Below are 23,861 nucleotides of genomic sequence, written 5' to 3'. Positions count from 1 at the left end.
TTTCCATGGACAAGTGATGTTTACTGACAAGGCCTGCTGCACCCATGAAGGCATTTACAATTCACAACAGCCAGGTTTGTGGCATATTGCCAATGGTACTCATTCTGTACACTGAACAAGCAGTAAATGAAACCAAAGAAAAATGTGGAGTAGGAATTAAAGTTCAGGGAAAATAAATAAAAACTTCTGAGATTTGCCAATGACATTGTAATTCTGTTAGAGACTGCCAAGGACTTGGAAAAGCAGTTGAATGGAATCGACAGTGTCTTGAAAGGAGGATAAAGGACGAACATCAACAAAAGCAAAACAAGGATAATGGAATGTAGTTGAATAAAATCAGGTGATGCTAAGAGTTAGATTAGTAAATGAGACACTTAAAGTAGCAGATTAATTTTGCTAGTTGGGCAGCAAAATAACTGATGATGGGTGAATAGAGAGGATATAAAATGTATATTGGCAATTGCAAGAAAAACATTTCTGAAGAGGAGACATTTGTTAACATCGAATATAGATTTAAATGTAAGAAAGTGTTTTATGAAGGTATTTGTCTGGAGTGTAGTACCCATTTATGGATGATAAATAGTTTAAACAAAAAGAGAATAGAAGCTTTTGAAACATGGTGCTACAGAAGAATATTGAAGATTACGTGAGCTGACCAGATAACTAATGAGGAAGTGCTGAATAGAACTGGGGGGTGAGGGGGTGGTGGGGGGGACAAGAATTCTATGGCACAACCTGACCAAAAGAAGATACTGGTCGATAGGACACAGACTTCAACGGGTCACCAATTTAGTACTGGAAGGAAGTGTGGGGGTTAAAAATCGTAGATGGGACCAAGAGATGAATACAGTAAGCAGATTGAGAAGGATGTAGTTGCAGTAGTTATTCACAGATGAAGCTTGCATGGGATAGAGTAGCATGGAGAGCTGCACCAAACCACCAGACCACTCCAACAACAACTGTAATAAACATTCAGATGGACACAGACTATATTTTTTTTAAACTGCAATGTGCAGGTTTTCTGTTAAAACTGACTGCGAAAAAGAAAATGCTATGCTACACTGTGATGTGAAAATGTGCAGTTTCATTTTCTGTGTCGCTGTCAGTTTTAATTACTGGGTAAATTGTTTCTCCCACATATGCTGTTCCTCCTTATATATATATATATATATATATATATATATATATATATATATATATATATATATATATATATATATATACACGCAACTATATGCTATTCTGTTTACTTCCTCGCAGTTGGTTTTAACAGAAAACAGGAAAGCTGCATTTATGGCTTACTGACTTATGATTGAAATACTACTATGAAATCTGAATCGCCCAAAACTTTGTAATTATACCCCTTCTTAGATTAAAACTATGCGAAATACTGTCATTGAAGCCAATATCCTCAAAGATCCAGCAGGAAGAGAGGTCTCTCTCATATCCATCCGATGTACACATTCATTTTAAGCGACTTCAGTTCCAAATAAAAATTCATTTGTAATAACAAAAAAAAATGGCTGAAGCTCAGAGGGGTGAAAAGCAGATTGACAAAGAGGGGTGAGAGAGGAAATGGACATAGAGAGGGGGAAGGAGGGGAGGATCAGAGGAAGGGGGAGGAGGAGGTGGAGAGAGATTGTGGGGTGGGGAGGAGGGAGATGGACAGAGAAATGGAAGAGGATATAGACAAAAAGAGAGGAGGGTGGAGGAGATTAGCACATATGTCCAATTCCCATATATATTCAGTAATTGTGAAGTGTTGCCAGGTTCGCTAGTGTAATTATAATCACACGGTTATTCAACAACACCTAGACAAAACCGTTACACTTCGAAACACATAGGACTAATACGTTTATTCCGTTACATTACAAATAGCACATTGTGAGCTGAGCCGCGGTAATGTCGGTGTAGCTTAGCTGAACACCTAGAAATAATACGTTCATTATGTTCATCTACATCATCGTGATTACTCTGCTATTCACAATAAAGTGCGTGGCAGAGGGTTCAATGAACCACCTTCAAGCTCTCTCTCTACCGGTTCACTCTCTAACGGCACGCAGGAAAAACGAGCACTTCAATTTTTCTGTGCGAGCCCTTATTTCTCTTAGTTTATCGTGATGATCATTTCTCCCTATGTAGGTGGGTACCAACAGAATGTTTCCGCAATCGGAGGAGAAAATTGGTGATTGAAATTTTATGAGAAGATCCGGTCGCAACGAAAATCGCCTTTGTTTTAATGATTGCCAATTCAATCCACGTATCATGTCTGTGGCACTGTCCCCTATTTCGCGACAATACAAAACGGGCTGACCTTCTTTGAACTTTTTCGATGTCATCCGTCAGTCCCCACGTGATGCGGATCCCACACCGCACAGCAATACTCCAGAATTGGACGGACAAACGTGGTGTAAGCAGTCTCTCTAGTAGACTTGTTGCACCTTCTAAGTTTCTGCCAACGAATCGAAGTCTTTGGTTTGCTCTATCCACAACATTATCTATGTGATTGTTCCAATTTAGGCTATTTGTAATTGTAATACCTAAGTATTTAGTTGAATCTACAGCCTTCAGATTTGTGTGACTTATCGCGTAATCGAAATTTAGCGGATTTATTTTAGTACTCATGTGAATAACTTCACCCTTTTTTTTATTCAGGATCAATTGCCACTTTTCGCACCATACAGATATCTTATCTAAATCATTTTGCAATTCGTTTTGGCCATCTGACGATTTTACAAGGCAGTAAACGACAGTATCATCTGCAAACAATCTAAGAGGGCTAGTCAGATTGTCTCTTATGTCATTAATATACACTCCTGGAAATGGAAAAAAGAACACATTGACACCGGTGTGTCAGACCCACCATACTTGCTCCGGACACTGCGAGAGGGCTGTACAAGCAATGATCACACGCACGGCAAAGCGGACACACCAGGAACCGCGGTGTTGGCCGTCGAATGGCGCTAGCTGCGCAGCATTTGTGCACCGCCGCCGTCAGTGTCAGCCAGTTTGCCGTGGCATACGGAGCTCCATCGCAGTCTTTAACACTGGTAGCATGCCGCGACAGCGTGGACGTGAACCGTATGTGCAGTTGACGGACTTTGAGCGAGGGCGTATAGTGGGCATGCGGGAGGCCGGGTGGACGTACCGCCGAATTGCTCAACACGTGGGGCGTGAGGTCTCCACAGTACATCGATGTTGTCGCCAGTGGTCGGCGGAAGGTGCACGTGCCCGTCGACCTGGGACCGGACCGCAGCGACGCACGGATGCACGCCAAGACCGTAGGATCCTACGCAGTGCCGTAGGGGACCGCACCGCCACTTCCCAGCAAATTAGGGACACTGTTGCTCCTGGGGTATCGGCGAGGACCATTCGCAACCGTCTCCATGAAGCTGGGCTACGGTCCCGCACACCGTTAGGCCGTCTTCCGCTCACGCCCCAACATCGTGCAGCCCGCCTCCAGTGGTGTCGCGACAGGCGTGAATGGAGGGACGAATGGAGACGTGTCGTCTTCAGCGATGAGAGTCGCTTCTGCCTTGGTGCCAATGATGGTCGTATGCGTGTTTGGCGCCGTGCAGGTGAGCGCCACAATCAGGACTGCATACGACCGAGGCACACAGGGCCAACACCCGGCATCATGGTGTGGGGAGCGATCTCCTACACTGGCCGTACACCACTGGTGATCGTCGAGGGGACACTGAATAGTGCACGGTACATCCAAACCGTCATCGAACCCATCGTTGTACCATTTCTAGACCGGCAAGGGAACTTGCTGTTCCAACAGGACAATGCACGTCCGCATGTATCCCGTGCCACCCAACGTGCTCTAGAAGGTGTAAGTCAACTACCCTGGCCAGCAAGATCTCCGGATCTGTCCCCCATTGAGCATGTTTGGGACTGGATGAAGCGTCGTCTCACGCGGTCTGCACGTCCAGCACGAACGCTGGTCCAACTGAGGCGCCAGGTGGAAATGGCATGGCAAGCCGTTCCACAGGACTACATCCAGCATCTCTACGATCGTCTCCATGGGAGAATAGCAGCCTGCATTGCTGCGAAAGGTGGATATACACTGTACTAGTGCCGACATTGTGCATGCTCTGTTGCCTGTGTCTATGTGCCTGTGGTTCTGTCAGTGTGATCATGTGATGTATCTGACCCCAGGAATGTGTCAATAAAGTTTCCCCTTCCTGGGACAATGAATTCACGGTGTTCTTATTTCAATTTCCAGGAGTGTAGATCAGGAACAATAGAGGACCTGTAACACTTCCTTGGGTATACGTCGGATATTACTTCTGTTTTACTCTACGACTTTCCGTCTATTACTACGAACTGTGAGCTTTCTGACAGGAAATCACGAATCTAGTCGCATAACTGAGGCGATACTCCATAAGCACGCAGTTTGATTAGAAAACGCTTGTGAGGAACGGTGTCGAAAGCCTCCCGGGCATCTAAAAATATGGAATCAATTTGACATCCCCTGTCGATAGCACTCATTACTTCATGAGTATAAAGAGCTAATTGTGTTCACAACAACGATATTTTCTGAATCCGTGCTATGTGTCAATAAATCGTTTTCTTCGAGGTAATTTACAAATAATATTCGAACACAGTGTATGTTCCAAAACCCCACTGCAAATCGACGTTACTGATATGGCCCTGTAATTCAGCGGATTTCTCCTATTTCCCTTTATTGGCTATTGGTGTGACTTGAGCAATTTTCCAGTCTTCAGGTACGGATCTTTCTATGAACGAGCGGTTGTATGTAATTGCTAAATATGGAGCTATTGTATCAGCATACTCTGAAAGAAACCTGACTACTATACAATCTGTACCGGAGGCCTTAAGCAGCTTTGCCATACCGAGGATATCAGCTTCTATGTTTCTCATCTTGGCAGTTGGTTTTGACTGGAATTTGGAATATTTTCGTCGTCTTATTTGGTGAAGGAGCTTCGGAAAACCAGTGACTTCACCGTTGTTAATGCGCAGTGAAGATATTGATTGCGTCTTGCCACTCTTGTGCTTCATGTATCACCAGAACCTCTTTGGGTTTTCTGCCAGATTCCGAGACAGAGTTTCGTTGTGGAAAGTATTAAAAGCATCTCGCATTGAAGTAAGCGCTATGTTTCGAACTTCTGCAAAACTTTGCCAATCTTGGGGATTTTGCGTTCTGTTGATTCGGGATGCTTTTTTCGTTGCTCCTGGAACAGCGAACTGACCCGTTTTGTGTACCATGGGGGATCAGTACCACCACTTATTAATTTATGTGGTATATATCTCTCGATTACCGTCGTTACTATCTCTCTGAAATATTACATTTATTAATCGGGCACTGTGAGCCGATCCGAAGCAATGTCCATGTAGCTAACCTGAGCGGCGAGGGACTTGAGCGTGCGTGGCTGTTTGTTACGGGTCGTGTGCGTGTTTTTCTGCCACAACAGATACAAAGTAGCTTCGGAGGGGTATGTAATAAGAGAGTAACGGGATGTATCAATAATAGTACGTTATTGTTTTCTCACTCTACGGGAGTGGCGAATGTATATGAAAGTGCATGAAGTTTGCAGGTAGTATCTAAGTATAGTAATATAATATAGAACATTGTCTGCATGTTTCACAAAAGAGCTTCTGTCCAAGCCGTTTTCTGCTAATTCTTTCTTAGAAAAAAAGGAGATAATGAAAAATGGATGGCCAACTTGAGAACTACCGTCATGGTTTCCGCGCGGGATAGCCGTGCGGTCTCAGTGCGTCTTGTCACGGTTCGCGCGGCTCACCCCCTCGGAGGATCGAGTCCTCCCTCGGGCATGGGTGTGTGTGTTGTCCTTAGCGAAGTTAGTTTAAGTTAGATTACTTAGTGCGTAAGCCTAGGGACCGATGACCTCAGCAGTTTGGCCCCATAGTCCTTACCACAAATTTCCAAATTTTTTCCATCATGGTTGACGAAACGTCTATTGTGGCAAATGAAACAGTTTTCTGTTGTCCGAAGGAAGGATAAAGAAAAGATTCTTGGACTTCTTTGATGTAAGTATTGAGGAACACACTAAGGCTTCTGCAGAACTTAGCCGGCACTTCTTATCAGAATTCGGATGTAATGAAAAACTGATTGCACAAACGTTTGACGGTGCGGTGACTTTGGTGGGAAATCTGAATGGGGTGAAGCAACAATCAGTCAACATGCTGAAGCCATACTTTTTCATTGTTACGCCAACGTACTAAACCTCGTTTTGTCTCAAAGCGCCAGCCAAAAAGCGGAGTGTGAAATATTTTCTAGTTCGCGTAATGAACTTGCAGCTTGCTTTTCTTGATTACATTTTGGAAATTCCTTCGACGCCATTTGATTGAAAAATGAGCTGATCGTAGCGTAAAGTACAGAAGAGTTCAGAAATAAAACCATGAGGGAACTTGCAAAACTACTGAGCACTAATTGAATGCTAAACAAAGGTTTTCAGCATCTTAATATGTTACAATCGCTGTGAGTAGTACGTCTTCAGTGGAAAGGTCGTTTTCAGCGTTGAAGAGAATCAAAAGCTGCTGTAAAAATTATGTTGGTGATGCGAATTGTTCCATTTTGGAATTATTTCAGTCGAAGCTCGTCTACTAGGAGACCCCAGAAGGTTCAAATGGCTCTGAGCTACTTAAACCTAACTAACCTAAGGACATCACACGCATCCATGCCCGAGGCAGGATTCAAACCTGCGACCGTAGCGGTCGCGCGGTTCCAGACTGAAGCGCCTACAACCGCTTGGCCACTCCGACCGGCAACCCAGAAGGAAGGAATATTTCTTTGAGGAGGTAGTTATCAAATTTGCTTCCCAGGAGAGAAGAATGGAATTTCAATTTTGTTGATCTTGCAGAGGTGATCTACCGAAGTGTTACGGGTGAGTTTAAAGCCACAAACTGCCTATTTTCTATAAAAGTTTGCTTAAAGTAATATAATTTGATATTATGTCTAATGGTTCAAATGGCTCTAAACACTATGGGACTTAACTGCTGTGGCCATCAGTCCCCTAGAACTGAGAGCTAGTTAAACCTAACTAACCTAAGGACATCACACACATCCATGCCCGAGGTAGGATTCGAACCGTAGCGGTCGCGCGGTTCCGGTCTGTAGCGCCTAGAACCCCTCGGCCACTCCGGCCGGCTATGTCTAATCATTTATATATATAATGTAATTATATAATATATAATATAAAATTATATTCACTGCTTCGGCTATCTGATGATCACCGTACGCCACTGACTAATCGCATACTTGCTGACGTGAAGCATAACTTTTATCGCTCTCTAACTGTAAATCATGTACATTCTTAATTTGGGGGCAAGGGGAAGGCACGAACCATTGTACGTAGTGGTGGAAATTTAAAGCATTGTTGAAATTATTACAGAAATGCGTCATAACTGGTAGGCAAAATACTACAAATAAGTACACATTATACCTGAATTCAAAATCAGTGTAAGGAACAGAAAATGGGACTGCACAAGCATATTAAATTAATTAGATTGCCATATTATTAACTTTAATCTGAAGCGATCAGTGTCTGGGACAAGACATACCAAAAAATGACTTTTGACGAGTTTTGTTAACAAATTGGCGCAAATGATCTCACACTATAGTACTGGGGAATAATTTTGTATTAATGAGTTGCAGACCAAATTGGAACGGAGTGTGTGAGTAAAAGTCATTTGTCAGTTTAGTGGGTTTAATAAATTAGAGTTATGTCGAATGTATTCTTCAAACATTCGAAAATGCACACAATTTTATGCCAGTGATTATTCGTTCCAGTGTTTTAAAAACACTCCACAATGTTGCGCACATAATCCTTAACACTGTTAGCACTTTCATTTCGCATAAAAATTGGCAGTGCGAGGCGGGGCTTTTGGTAATGTGGGGACCATTGCATGTATTACATGTGCTAACAGATAAACCGCATATGATGCCAGTGCTTGACTTGAGAATGTCAGTGGCTTGATGGAGTGGTGTATTGTGGCTTTCGAGGCCTTTGTGATTTTGGGGACAAGTGTGGTTAGGTGCTCCTAAGGTTTTTAGAAGTGGGAGCTGCATAGTTTTTAGAAGTTGGAGCAGCGTAAGTCAGATACTAAGAGGAAGATACTGCAGAGAAGAGGATACTGCCCGGAAGATTTGTTTATGCGTAAGATCTGTAGCGTAGTCGTGTGAGAGGAAAGTTTGGTTAAGGTTGTCGGTGTAGATGTTGAAGGGTACAGTAGTGTAGCGGATACATTTGCCACCGATACCTAGGTTATATGGAAGGGAATGTTTGGTGTGGAAAGTGGCAGCTGTCAAAGTACAGGTATTGTGGCTAATTAGTAAGTTTAATATGGAGTAAGGCTGGGATGTAAGCTTCATTGAGGGGAAGGTCAACACCGAGGAAGTTGGCTTCGGATTTAGAAGAGGACCAGGTGGATTTTAGTTGGAAAAAGAAGTTACGCTGTTGCAGGAAGCGAAGAAGTTCTTCCTCATCAGAGTGTAGACCACAAAGATGCCCTCGATAAACCTGCAGCAGGCCAGGGGTCCAAATTCTCGATCTTGAGGCTGAGCCTCTAAGGCGGACTGTGGAGTGGTAACGTACCTCTGGGTAAAAGGCGAATTCAGGAATAAATATGCAGTTCTTATCTCCTGAACTTGCAACACATATGAACCAGCACGGTATGCTCGTCTGTTGGGCCAGAGGCTGATTTTCCTCTAAAGTCCGGAAAAGCACAGAGGGTAGCTATGTTAGTCTTTAGAAGCTCCAACGGTAGGCAGGTAATAGCAGGTGGATCAGTAAAGAAGGCCTACGTGCACTCAGTGTGCTTACAGAGAGATCTCGTGCGATATTTGGAGGAGGATCTGCTGGCGGCTGTAGAATGCACTGAGTGTAACCGGCTGCAAATCGTATCTCATGTCAGCACGAACGTCGCTTACCGCCAAGCTTGGTTCCTTTAGGCCACTTGTTCGCAATCTTTGAGAGAACATTGCCGCTGTGCGTCATCAGATATTAGCTAGTACCCCTCCAACCCTTCCCCCTTCTTCAACAACATTAGTGCCTAACTAAACTCAGGGATGTAAAATAATTTTCTTTGAACACTTCTATTTTTAAAATGACGAAATATTAATGATTTTCAGTGTTTGTAGGAGTTTTATTAAACAAAAAGCTTATGAATCAATGAGGCAATTTGTACCGTTTATTTATAACAACCTTCGCGATTGATACTTAACAGTTCCTTCTCCGAAAAGAAAGCTAACTTTCCATACTGATGGCAGGCGCTTGTTACGAAACATGCTCCCTCTGCAGCATTCCTCTCCCTAACGGAATTTGTTTCACCCGCACCCTGCACCCTTATTTAAAATCAAGTTAAAATGTGTACACTATACTTATTGTTTGTAAATCACTTAGTTGCTAGACTCCCAATTTCTATCAGTCAGAAGTATGAAGACTTCAGGCTGCCAGTGTTTGCGTCCTACCGCTGCCATTAAATAACAACAACAATAATAATAATAATGTGTTGGGCTTGCACCAATTTAGTCGCCATTGTATAGTTATTATTGCTTTGTTCTGTTAGTTACTTTGTGTATTCATTGTGAAGTGAACAATGAAGCAATTTCTGATCCATTGTGAGATATTTAAGCACATGTGACGCATATGTCTCAATTTTACTGTCATAAATGCATGGCGTGAAGTACAAAGTATGTGTGATGGATTGACTATGTGGGGGAAGACGTTGATCATACGTTTCTTTCACAAGCTGTAACCTCCACTACCCTGTTCTGTTTCACACGACAATGCTAGTATTTCGGGAAATCGGGGGGCGGGGACGAACACAGGAGAAGTGTGGGTAGGATTCGCATTCTGAGAGTTCCATACAAACTTAATTATGTATACAGAAAATAATAACAGTTTCGTGTGGGCCAATAGCCTGGTGCAAGTCTTCCTGTTGGACACAACTTTGGCGATTTGCGTGTCCCTAACATACCCCAGTGCTCCAGCCAGGAAAAGGGGATATACAGTTTAACTTGGAATCCGAACAACGCATTTTTTTCTGGTGACTTCTCACAAAGTAGAGAGGTGCAGCTAGATTAAAATGAAGACCGAAAAACTTTTGATCGTACCGAGATTCCATGACAAGACGTCTCGGTTGCCAGGCAGACGCTTTACCACTTTTTTTTCTCGAACGGGCAATTTTAAATTTACAGAGCACGAACCACACCGCTTTTTTTAATTTATTCTTTTATCTTAGAAAGACACCACCTTCCTTTTTCCTCTAGACCTCTTCCACTTCAGGCTTTGGTTCCCAACGCCCATAGTACCCCAAAATTTATCTTACCTACAAACAAAAACAATATCTAATGACCGAGCGTGGTGGCGCAGTGGTTAGCACACTGGACCCGCGTTCAGGAAGACGACGGTTCAAACCCGCGTCGGGCCATCCTGATTTAAGTTTTCCATGATTTCCCTAAATCGCTTCAGGCAATTGCCGGGAGGAAACTTTGAAAGAGAACGCCCGACTTCCTTCCCCATCCTTACCTAATCCGATGTAACCGACGACCTCTCTGTTTGGTCCCCCCAGACAAATCAACCAATCATCAACCAGCCAGTACCTAATGCCACTGCCACTTTCAGCCTAAAAACTGTAAAAGTCAAATTGGTGCCTGTTCCTTCAGACAAAATGGTTCAAATGGCTCTGAGCACTATGGGACTTAACATCTGAGGTCATCAGTCCCCTAGAACTTAGAACTACTTAAACCTAACTAACCTAAGGACATCACACACATCCATATAACGTGAAGATACAGACACTCTATAACACTGACGTTGTAACCATCAATGACGTATCCATGCCTCGACCTGCTAAAATGACGATAAAATATTTGTCTCACCCTGTGCGGGAGTCATGAAATGTGCGAGGGTAATAATTGTGAACTCCGCGACATACAGCAGTTTGGATTGATCCTGGAGGCATGCTCAGGTAGCCGAAGTGGTTAAAGCGACCACTTGTGATTAACGGAAAATCCGGGTTCGAGTTCTGGGCCGGTATAGATGTGCATTTGTCGCAGACATCTGACGTCAATCCACATTCGCAAACTGTGAATCTATTTCGTTAGATGATGTGAACGGGGGATGTTGTATTATTGATAACTCATGTGCGTGCGCGACGCGTACCGATACGCTATACTGGTATAAATCTTGACGTGGAAGTAACATAGAGTCCTGAATGTACATTACAGGAACGGTCATCGTCAAGGAATATGAAATTTAATTAACTCTGTTGTAAAACAACATAATGTGCAGAACAAATGATCTTCAAAATATTTAGTAAAAGTTCCTGGTCGTGTCTCATTTTGGATTTAAATACAAATACTGTTTTTAATCAATTAATCACACTTCGTCGGGTAATTACAGTGTCACATTATTGGTGTTGCTGAGGGTGGCAGCAATTTGAAACAGAGAACGGCAGACAAGGATTATTCCGAATGGTGCCAACTTTTAACTATCAGTACTTGGGGGTAATCGGCCAACTTAACGCCCTTGGGGGACTCGTAACACCCTGATTTATGTATGTTACCAATTAATAATAAGATCTGTACGTATGTGGCTCGAGGTGCCGCCACACAGTGTAAGTATTGGCTCTGGAGCAAAACGGTCAGACGACCACTAACCTATAACCTTAAATTATTTACACTATCCAAGGGACCATAGACTTTAGTATGCAACATAAATTTCACTTGATACCTATACCCGTTCCGTGGTCGAAACACAATCGAATTCTTTCATTTTTATCGTTTAGAAAATTTCATTCTACCCTTCAGGTAGTAAATTAACCATAGGTTTGGAACCACTGATTTAGTAAGTTTTAAGCGAATTGATGATGTCAGCTAGCCTTGCACGAGTGGAAACACGGTCCACCATTTGCAGCATTATACACAGAATTGATCGCAGCCCTACGGTCTGGAGACAGTGGCGGATACATATGGCGGGGGGGGGGGGGGGCGCACGCCTCCGCCTCGCGGGGCCGCCCGCATTGCCACCAGCGCCGGGTTGAGCGACATGATGCTGTTATTCAATTCGCAGCTGACCTTGGAATAGTTTGAAAAGTTCTTAAAGAAATACAGTGTTGGAGGGATAGAACAACGGCTGCCAAAGCCAATATTCTCCTTCGAGCTGTCTCTAATTGCGAGTTTATCATCACTCTGTTTACACTGAGTGACATTATGAGCTTAACATATCCAGTCAGCAAAATCTTACAAGGCCCTTACTTGGACGTAGCGATGGCAAAAGCAAATTTAGATTCGACGCTGAAGGTGTACGACGGCATGTGAGCTAATGCTGATATCCACTTTGCTCGTATTGTTGAAGAGGCGAAGGCAGTTATGGAAGGATTGGACGTGGAGATGAGTGTTCTTCGTCTTACAGGCAGACAAAGACACAGGGAACACTGCGATCATAATGGTGATGCTATGACATATTGGGAAAGAATTATTTTTATTCCAACACTGGACCATGTTACGACTGACATGAGAGAACGTTTTGCTGAAGAAAATATTTATCATTTAAAATTCAACATACTTTTGCCGTCACAACTACTGAAACATGACGGTAATGATCTGGCACATAAATTGAATCAGTGCTTAACTGAAATACCGTTCTTTGAAGAAGAATCAATCTTTGTGATTAAAAAGAGACTAATGGGAGAGATTCTTCAATACAAGCAAACGAGCATAGACGCCCAAGATCGTGGTTCTGTTATGCAAGCGTTGTCTGTTTGTCCTAGATCTGACTGTCCTACTTTACACACGCTGTACAAAATATTTGCTTGTCTACCTGCATCTGTTGCTACAGTAGAAAGAAGTTTTCCCAACATTGAGGCGTTCAAAGACATGGTTGAGGTCGACAATGAAGGAGGATCGACTTAATGGTTTAGCTCTGTTGAACACTCACCCTGACACTGAATGCCTTATTGATGATGCAATTAACCAATTTGACAGGAAGAATAGGCGCATATAATTCATCATTTACGGAAGAGAACCACAATTGTAACTTTTTTATATCATAAGATGGCATTTTCATGTATATGTGTATAACCAGTTTAAATAAAACTTTCTTAAACTTTGCACGTGACTAGATTATTTTTTATTACGGTAAAAGTAAAGGTAGCTCAGCATATGTTTAGCGCCCCCCTTGAGGTTTTTCTGTATCCGCCACTGTCTGGAGATGAGTAGAAGGCCTAAACCACAGGCCCAAGAGATTTGTAAGCTGCTACACGGGTAGCAAAGTACATGTTGCGTGAATTGTTTTAAAAACTTCTTCATACTGTTAATGGTGTATCACCTGCCGTAATCGGAGAAATTCATCCGCGCGTTACTCTAAAAAGAGAACTTTCGTCCTTGTAGATAGGAATGAGAAAAATTAATGTGATACTGCTGCAGCAATCAGCATCCGTGGTAAGGTCACCAAATTAGTTTCGCTTATTAAAACTGATAACGCCACAATAAATTACGAACAGACAGCCGGCTCTAGCGGGAAGCGAATACCAGCGAAAGCCAAAGATAAGCTACACGCCAATGGTGGCGGCACATTTTTTTGCCGTAAATTACCCGAGTATGTCCAAGGAGGTTCCTAATCTGGGTGAAGGTAAGCCCAAATGTGGGTCAAATATGGTAAGTGGACAGATACTTTTACAGATTATCTGGCTATGGAGCCTTAGGGAACAGAGCTTCAGAGAAAAACATGGCGAATAAGTTTTCTGATCCTGCTATTGTAACTGGAAGAGATTTCAATCATGCAATTAAAACTGGTTGCAGAGACAGGGCTTTTGTGAGATTGTCGAAAATGTCTTATCTGAAAATTACTTCGAGTAGTTAGAAAAACGACTCGGGAGGACAACGTGTTCGATTTCCGAGTAACAGATCTGAACCTATGGAAAAATTTAACACAGAGGTGGGCTTCAGCTATATAAGACTCTTACAGCATCAATTGGTTAAGTGTTGCAATAAATTTTAGGAAAGGTATAAAAAAAAACCGCAGTAATCAATTTCAAGATTATGAGTGGTCAGTACCAAATATTCAGCTATGGGGACGGCGACTTGGAACATAAATTGATTAAAAAAACATTGTACAACATGTCGTAGACTTGTTATACCAAGCAAGGTTTGGTGGCTCCGAAAGACCCGTCTTGGTTCAACAGCTAAGTTATTAAGTTGCTGCGAAAGTTAACAGACCTCGATCACAGCTTTAACCGAAATCAGAACTTTGTTGACGAACAAAGGTTGAACGAAGCAAAAATGAGCGTACGGAGAGCAATGCGAGAAGCGTTCAATGAATTAGAAAGTAAATTTTGGTATTGCGTAAAATCAGTCAAACATTGTCAGTTCAGTCACTCAATGACCGCAATGACACTGAAATGGAAGATCTACATCTACAACTACATGGATACTCTGAAAATCACATTTAAGTGCCTGGCAGAGAGCTTATCGAACCACTTTCACAATTCTCTATTATTCCAATCCCCTATAGCGCGCGGAAAGAAAGAAAACGTACATCTTTCCGTACGAGCTCTGATTTCCATTATTTTATCGTGATGATTGTTTCTCCCTATGTAGGTCGGCGTCAAAAACAAATTTCACATTCAGAGGAGAAAGGAGAGAATTTAGTGAGAAGATTCCTCCGCAACAAAATATGCCTTTGTTTTAGTAATGTCCGTCCCAAATCCTGTATCATTTCAGTGACACTCTCTCCCCTGTTTCTCGATAATACAAAACGTGCTGCTCTTCTCTGGACTTTCTCGATGTGCTCCGTCAATCCTATCTGGTAAGGATCCCACACTGCGCAGCAGTATTCTGAAAGAGGACAGACAAGCGTGGTGTAGGCAGTCTCCTTAGTAGACCTGTTACATTTTCTAAGTGTCCTGCCAATAAAACGCAATTTTTGGTTAGCCTTCTCCTCAGAATTTTCTGTGTGTTCTTTCCAGTTAACATTGTTCATAATTGTAATTCCTAGGTATTTAATTGAATTTACGGCCTTTAGATTTGACTGATTTATCGTGTAACCGAAGTTAACGGATGCCTTTTAGCACTCATGTGGATGACCTCGCACTTTTCGTTATTTAGGGTCAATTGCCAATCTTCGCACCATACAGATATCTTTTCTAAATCGTTTTGCAATTTGTTTTGATCTTCTAATGACTTTATTAGTCGATAAATGAGAGCGTCATCTGTAAACAACCTAAGACGGCTGCTCAGATTATTTCCCAAATCGTTTATATAGATACGGAGCAGAAAAAGGGCCTATAACACTACCTTGGGGAACGCTAGAAATCACTTCTGTTTTACTCGATGACTTTCCGTCAATTACTACTATCTGTGACCTCTCTGACAAGAAATCACGAATCCAGTCACATAACTGAGACGATATTCCACAAGCACGCAATTTCACTACAAACCGCTTGTGTGGCACAGTGTCAAAAGCCTTCCAGAAAACCAGAAATACGGAATCAATCTGAAATCCCTTGTCAATAGCACTCAACACATCGTGCGAGTAAAGAGCTAGTTGAGCTTCACAAGAATGATGTTTTCTAAATCCGTGTTGACGGTTTGTCAATAGGCCGTTTTCTTCGAGGTAATTCACAATGTTCGAAAACTATAAACGTTCCAAAATCCTGCTGCATATCGACGATAATGATATGGGCCTGTAACTAGTGGATTACCTTTCTTGAATATTGGTGTGACCTGTGCAACTTTTCAGTCGAGCGAATGGTTGTATATGATTGTTAAGTATGGAGCTATTGCATCAGCATACTCTCAAAAGAACCTACTTGATTTACAGTCTGAACAAGAAGACTTGCTTGTATTAAGTGATTTAAGTTGCGTCACTACACCCAGAATATCTGCTTCTACGTTACTCATGTTGGCAGCTGTTGTTGATTCGAATTCTGGAATATTTACTTCGTCTTCTTTGGTGAAGGGATTTCGGAAGGCTGTGTTTAGTAACTATGCTTTGGCAGCACTGTCTTCATAGTATCTCCGCTGCTATCGCACAGGGAAGGCATTGATTGTGTCTTACTGCTAGCATACTTCGCATACGAGCAGAATCTCTTTGGATTTTTTTACCAGGTTTCGTTGTGAAAACTGTAATAAGCGTCTCGCCTTGAAGTCCGCGCTAAATTTCGAGCTTCTGTAAAAGATCGCCAATCTTGGAGATTTTGCGTCTGTTCAAATTTGACATGTTTTTTCGTTGTTTCTGACAAAGAGGAGGTCGAAATATTGAATTCAGTTTCCAGAAATTGTTTCGTTGCGGAAGATCTCAGTAGTGTTCCTATTTTCAGTCACCGGATAAATGCAGCAATAGCATATACTGAGATAAGAGATCGCGCAATAGAAAATGAACTAAAATCGCTGAACAAAAGGAAGGAATATTGATGTTTAACGTCATGTCTACATCGAGGTCATTAGAGACGGAGCACAAGCTCGAATTGAGAAAGGGTTGGGAAGGAAATTGGCTATGCCCTTTCAAGGCTTTTGCCGTAAGCCGTAAGCAATTTAGGGAAATATGGAAAACCTTAATATGGATGGCCAGACGGGGATATGAACTATGGTCTCCTCGAATGCGAGTCCAGAAATCGCTGTACAGTGAAAAGGCATGACTATGCATCACTATTTCCAGTTCAGAACGGAGCTTTATATTCTGATACAAAAATCTATAAAAGGTTAACAGTAGGTATCAGACATTAATCTAAAAACCTAGAGATATCAAACAACAACGTTAGACAATACTAGTACCTCATTACCTACTCTTGCAATTTATCTAAAGATTTGGATTGAGGTACAGTCTTTGTCTTCTAGGGGTGTACTATAGCTCCCTATATATCGCTCCCGTAGGGACAGCAAAGTACAGATTACACTAATTACAGTGCAGACAGAAGGATTTATTCAGTCGGTTCTCTCCTGTTCCTTTTTGCGAAAGGAACGGAAAAAATCCTAATATGTGATTCAATAGAAATTATTCTCTGCCATGCAGTTCAAAATGGTTAGCAGAATATGGATGTAGAACTAATTGACCGTGTTATTGACAATGCTCTCATGATTAGGGAACGGTAAGGACTACAACGCACTAGGGAGCCTTGCTGCAGTAGCCTGGCTAAGGCAGCCAAAATGTTGAGCAACCGGGTTAGTCAGCCAGCTTTAGCAGCCAGCTGACGGTCAGTCGTGAAAACGCATGACTGTGTATCACTATTCCCAGTCCAAACTAGAGCTTTATATTCTGTTGCAAAAATGCTTTATATTCTGATACAAAAATCTGCTTTGTTTGATGGTGTGCGGGCAAGCTTTGAGAGATTCCGAGAAACTTTAAGATAGTATCAATTGAACTGTTGGAAATTAAACTTTCGTGTGAAACGCAAATAATTGGTTGCCCAGTTGTTTCGGTCTCGCCGGTTTTTGTGTGCTGCTCGCATTCTAAATTCCCGTAGCGCTTGGAGCATTAAAACTTTTCACCTTTAGGTGAGCAAACTGTCTTTTGAGTAATCCGAGCAGCGTGTGACGCAGCCGAGCCTGCAGGTTGCGTTGTTGTATTTGACCACGAACGGCACCTGTGCAGTGCCCTCAGTACTTTGTGTCAGTCGTGATTCAAACAGCTTTCTGTGTAGCTGTGGGTGCATTATGTCAGCATGAAGTGAATTAAAACGTGGGCAAATTGTTGGGGTTCGTATGGTGGGTGTTCCCGTAACCAAGGTTGCCGAAGTGTTTGGTGCTTCAAAAGGCATCACACTGTAGATTTATACCGCATGCAGGGAAATCGAGAAAACATCATCTGGTAATTCACAAAGCGGACTAAAGTGTGTGTTGAGTGATTGTGACAGACGGCCATTGAGGACGATTGAGACAGAAAGTAAAGGACGAAAGCTGCAAAAGTCACTGCAGAACTGAATGTCGCGCTCGCAGACGCTCTTAGCACCAAAACAGCACGAAAGGAGCTCCATAAGCAGAAAGTTACAGGGCCAGCTGGAAATCCAAAACAACTGATCAGTGATGCAAATTCCAATAACAGGAAAAGGTAATGCCGAAGCCATAAAACCTGGACTATGAAGCAATGGAAGAAAGTCATTTGGTCGGATGAGTCTTGTTTCGCACTTTTCCAACTTCTGGCCGAGTTCACGTCCCAAGAGTGAAACGTGGTGTGGTTTTGGTGATGATTTGGGCAGCCGTATCGTGGTATTCGATGGGACCCATGGGGTCTATGCAGGGTAGCAATACTGCCAAGGATTATGTAACCAGTTTGGCTGGCTGATCACTCCCATCACATTACAAACCTTTGTTCCCTAACGGTGATGTTGTGTTTCAAGGTGACAGCGCACATGTTCAGACAGGTCACCAGATCTCAGTATTATTGAGTCTTTGTGATCTACTTCGGAAAGAAGGGTGATTGTTGCTATCCACTTCCATCATCGTGACATTATGCCATTATTTTGCAGGACAAATGAGATAAGATTCCCTTGAAAACAATACAGAACCTGTCTTTATCCAATCCGAGACGTCTGTAAGGTGCTTCGACTGCCAACGGTTTTCCTATACCGTATTAGGCATAGTGATGTGTTTCTGGTGTTTCGATATTTCTGTTCACCCCAGGGTGACTTCCACAAACGTTCAAACAACCCCGAAGCGACGTTTATGATGCTGAGACAACTAATTTAATACGGTATATGATACCGTATGAGGAAGTATTGAATAGAATTGGGGAGAAGAGGAGTTTGTGGCACAACTTGACAAAAAGAAGGGACCGGTTGGTAGGACATGTTCTGAGGCATCAAGGGATCACAAATTTAGCATTGGAGGGCAGCATGGAGGGTAAAAATCGTAGAGGGAGACCAAGAGATGAATACACTAAGCAGATTCAGAAGGATGTAGGTTGCAGTAAGTACTGGGAGATGAAGAAGCTTGCACAGGATAGAGTAGCATGGAGAGCTGCATCAAACCAGTCTCAGGACTGAAGACCACAACAACAACACTCCTACATAGGGCCGGAAATGTGAAATACCCCAAAAATTGATGTCAAGTGTTGAACATGTGACATCACCAGATGAAGTAAATCGCGGCACGTGATGCGATTGGTCTTGTCGATCCTGCCATTGTCGAGAGGAGGTAGTGCTACACATCACTCCACTAGGCTACTCTGTTTTTCGAGCACCTTTTGTAAGCCGGCCGAAGTGGCCGCGCGGTTCTGGCGATGCAGTCTGGAACCGCGAGACCGCTGCGGTCGCAGGTTCGAATCCTGCCTCGGGCATGGATGTGTGTGATGTCCTTAGGTTAGTTAGGTTTAACTAGTTCTAAGTTCTAGGGGACTAATGACCTCAGCAGTTGAGTCCCATAGTGCTCAGAGCCATTTGAACCATTTTGAACCTTTTGTAAATGTTGGCTGTTGTAAACGTAGAAGTTACAATTTTACTACCCTCGCAGTAACCAAGTAAAAACTGTTATTATTTTGTGTTTCTCTCCTTTTGTCCCTTCTTTTTTATTTACAGACTTTATTTCGTAAAGAAAACGTAGGTCATTTATTGGTGGCGGTGCAGTTCGGAAACTTATGCTTGTTTACTTACGACGCAATACAGTATGTTTTTGTTGTACTGTACTCTGCAATTAACCAGCGGAGACCGCGAGACAGGTACGCAGAATAATAAATCTTACATCAATATAAACACATAACTGTGTAACACTATACAAAAGAACACTGCCTGACAGACGCAAGTTTCGAAACCTGAGCCGCAAGCGCTAAACTCAAGGGCGGTGTCCCGGAGACACATCAACTTGAATGTTTGACTTCAGTTGGGGTGATAAGGTGCGACAGACTGATAGGTTGCACCGCTTCACCTTCGGGGAGGTACGTCATCTGGTGACATGAGGCCTCGAACATTTGTCATCCACTTTTGCGGTATTTCCCGACATTTGCGGCCCCACGTCTCTATGGTAATTACTTGTCTCAGTGTCACCTACATCGCTTCGGGGGGTTTTCAAACATTAATAAGGATTCAGTATATATAAAAACTGCTAGGTAAAAACTGAATACACCCTTTTAGAGGTTTACAATTAGCTCAAATTTTATTGCTGCAACAGTGCTCATGAAGTTCATTAGATAGTTACATTTACAGATCAACAGCACAAGTGGTTCTGAGGTACCGGGTATCGACCCATGCTGAAACACCCATATTAGTACGTGGTGTAGCCTCCATGGGCGGCAGTGCAAGTGCTGACTCTGGCGTCCAGTTGATCGTACAGATGGCGAATACTGCCCTGGGTTACGTTGTGCCACGCCTGCTACAACTGCTCACGTATGTCTTCGTTGGTTGATGAGTCACAGGAGTAACTTCTCGTGCCATCTTATCCCACACTTGCTCCATTGGAGACAAGTCCGGAGATCGTGTTGGCCAGGAAAGTTGTTGCACGTCTTGCAGAGCATGTTGTGGTTACCGAGCAGTATGTGGGCGAACATTATCCTGTTGGAACAACACATCATCTTTCTGTTGCAAGAACAGAAAAAGAACAGGCCTAACAAAATTATGCACGTTCTTAGCGCTGGTTAGCGTCCCTTCCAGAAACACCAAAGGTGAACGAGAGTTGTAAATTACCGCACCCCAGACCACAAGGCCTGGGATAGGGCTAGTGTATTTTGGACGAATGCAGTCTATGAGACAGCACTGACCAGGTACACGTCGTATGCGCTAACGACCGTCACTTGCGTTAGGCAGAATCTGCTTTCTTCGCTGAAGATCACGGCGCGGCATTCCACATCTTCCAAGTGTTCCTCTGACGGCACCAGTCGAAGCGTGCACGTCGGTGCTGTGGCGTAGTGGAAGACGGGCTAGAGGTGTTTGTGACCTAGTCCTACTGCTAGTAACCGGTTCGCCACTGTTCGTGTTGACACGTCTGGGCTCACAAGCTCTCTTATCTGTGCTGTGGTAGCTGTACGATCTGCCATTACTGTACTTACAATACCACGATCCTGGCGGGCGTCTGTGCTGCGTGGACCTCCAGAACCTCGTCTACGGGTGTGAGAATGTTCACGTGACCACTGATACCAGCATCATTACACAACTGACGCAGCATGTCCAACTCGTGTGACAATTCTCCGAAAAGATCATCCCGACACTAGGAAGGCCACAGTCTGGCCCTTTCCTGGCTGTAGGAAACACGAGTGCGTCTTTGTGGCATGGTTGTTGTGGTATCACCGCCAGACACCACACTTGCTAGGTGGTAGCCTTTAAATCGGCCGCGGTCCGGTAGTATACGTCGGACCCGCGTGTCGCCACTGTCAGTGATTGCAGACCGAGCGCCGCCACACGGCAGGTCTAGAGAGACGTCCTGGCACTCGCCCCAGTTGTACAGCCGACTTTGCTAGCGACGGTTAACTGACAAATACGCTCTCATTTGCCGAGACGATAGTTAGCATAGCCTTCAGCTACGTCATTTGCTACGACCTAGCAAGGCGCCATTACCAGTTATATTGAGCTTATTATTAATGTACCGTCAAGAGCGATGTACACCGATTATGGATTAAAGTTAAGTATTCTACCAGTTACCTCCTGTTTTGCTAGTCTTATTTCTCTGACCTGTTCCAGACCTCACGCCAGTCTGCGTGTAATTAAACGCATGCATTTCGGCCTCCTCTAGCAACACGGTGTTGGCTCTTCTGCCAACACAGCAGTTGTCCGCTTGCTTCACACGTTTGCACCACACTGAGCCTTCCGGTTGTGAGCATCGTTTATTAAAGGGTAGACACAGATGGCGATCTAGTAGATTATCAGTAAACCTACTGTCCCCCAGGTGGCATATGCCATTCTCGGCTCACAATCGACGTCGTCTTTGCAGATGTACTACTTTTTCCGGCAGTGTATTGTAATAAACAGTGAACTTTTAATTTTCGCCGTACTCTCTCACTCCCTTAAAGTAGAAAGAGTTTAATTTTCAGCGACCACGAGTTGAAAGAGAACTGCAAATTGCGAGTATGTCGGTTAAAACTATTTCTAGGTGGCTCATGTCGTAAGTTATAGGCCTTGACAACACCACTGTAGGACCAATAAACCCCTGCCACCTCACAAGCCAAAGATTTCCTAACGAATATTATCCTTCACGACAATTGCGCGACGCCAAATTGCGAATCGAACGAAGGAAAACTCAGTGTTTTCGGCTGGGAGATTTTTCAACATTCTGCCTACAGTCCGGACATTGCACCAAGCAACTCTCGTCTCTTCTCCAAGGTGAAGGCCTGGTCTGGCTGGCTACTCAGCATTTGTGTGTGTGTGGAATTTTATGGGACTTAACTGCTAAGGTCATCAGTCCGTAAGCTTACACACTACTTAACCTAATTATCCTAAGGACAAACACACACACCGATGCCCAAGGGAGGACTCGAATCTCCGCCGGGACCAGCCGCACAGTCCATGACTGCAGCGCCTTAGACCGCTCGGTACTCAGCATTTCACGACTGACGATGAGCTCAAGGATGCTGTCAACAATTGGCTTGAGCATTTGGTGATACTATTCTTTGATGAAGAGATAAGGAAGCTGGTGTCACCGTATGGCAAATATTTGTACTTGGGTGGCGATTATGTGGAGAGCTAATGTCAATATGTAGGCACGAACTCTATATCAAAATTATCTTTTTTAAAATAGCCAATTGGAAGTTAATTTATGAATAGCCCTGGTAATATTCCTCCCGCAACACCCTGTACAGTGATGGTTAGCTGTTGGGTACTTCCCGCCCCTGCCTGGCTGTATCGTACCTGCGCGCCGCGGCGGGGCTGTTCTCGTCGGGCGCGCCGTGGTGAGAGGCGAGCAGCCCGTGCGCCAGCGGATGCTGCTGTGCTGGCGGCGGGTGGTGGGGCGGCACCGCCGACGGCTGCGGCTGCGGGGGTGGCGGGGGCGGGAAGTAGAATCCGGGCACCGCGCCCAGCGGCGTGCGCCGGCCCGCCCCCGCCACCGACACCGCGTCGCCGCCCTCGCCGCCGAAGCCGAACACGCCCGTCGCCTCCATGGACGCCTCGGCTCCCCTGGCCTGTCTGAAACAAGACGCCTTCTGTAACTGGCAGCCTGCCCGTAAAGCGCAACCCTGCGGCGAGTCACATCTCTACATCTATATTCTCTGTATAAACCTTGTCCCAAGGGCACTTTTTTTGTATCTCATACATGCAGGTTTTTTCACGTAACGGTTCACGAATGGAGTCTGGGAACCGTGACTGCTTATACGCCTATATCGGTGCATTAGTATTTGATTACAGATGCAGTATTCTTTGGTTTCCGAAAGATGTTTTACTTAGTACCGAAAATAGTCATCTTATTATTACTGAAAATAGTCATATGAGGTATCAAGCGAAATTTGTAACTGAACTGAGGATTGCTTGGTACGGAGGACGCAGTACGATCGACAAATGAAGTAACTTCAGGTGTGCATTGAAACCCTTGCTATTCATGTTGTATATTAACGAACTCGCAGACATCATTGATAGTAACCTCAGATTTTCCTCAGGCGATGTAGTTATCTATGAGGGCGTCCTGAAAAGTAACGCCTCAGAATTTTTAATGTGAAAACACTTTAGGGTTTTTAAATAAAACAAACGCTATTAACATTCTACATCTTTATTCTTCATGTCCATATATCTGCAGCCCTCTGCCGCGTGAGGCTTCGACTTGCAGCGTGCAAAATGCCGATGTGTAACGCAACTGTGTCGTTGTGTGAGAAACAGCCTCCTGTAATAGAGTTCCGAATTCGAAGATTTCGTCCGCATATGGAGCACCCTCTCCTTCAGCATAACAATGGCAGACCATATACGAGCGCTGCTACATCTGCAACAATCCGACACCTTGGGTTCGTTGTCATCGAACATCC

The 23,861-nt window shown here is 43.7% G+C and overlaps 1 protein-coding gene across 1 annotated transcript in view; it reads right to left on the bottom strand.

The window, feature by feature from the left end:
• Positions 1-22,874, bottom strand: part of LOC126262763 (class E basic helix-loop-helix protein 22) — a gene marked incomplete at its 5' end in the record, with an annotated part of 73,451 nt that extends 50,577 nt beyond the window's left edge. Inside the window, one exon of the mRNA XM_049959576.1 lies at positions 22,759-22,874. Coding sequence (XP_049815533.1) covers positions 22,759-22,874 — 116 coding nt within the window. The remainder of the gene's footprint in view (positions 1-22,758) is intronic.
• Between the last annotated feature and the right edge of the window lie 987 nt (positions 22,875-23,861).

Source organism: Schistocerca nitens, chromosome 6 (genome assembly GCF_023898315.1).
Source record: "Schistocerca nitens isolate TAMUIC-IGC-003100 chromosome 6, iqSchNite1.1, whole genome shotgun sequence".
NCBI classification, from domain to species: domain Eukaryota; kingdom Metazoa; phylum Arthropoda; class Insecta; order Orthoptera; family Acrididae; genus Schistocerca; species Schistocerca nitens.
The sequence above is the reverse complement of the archived record's forward strand: the minus strand, read 5'-3'. Positions and strand labels throughout refer to the sequence as shown.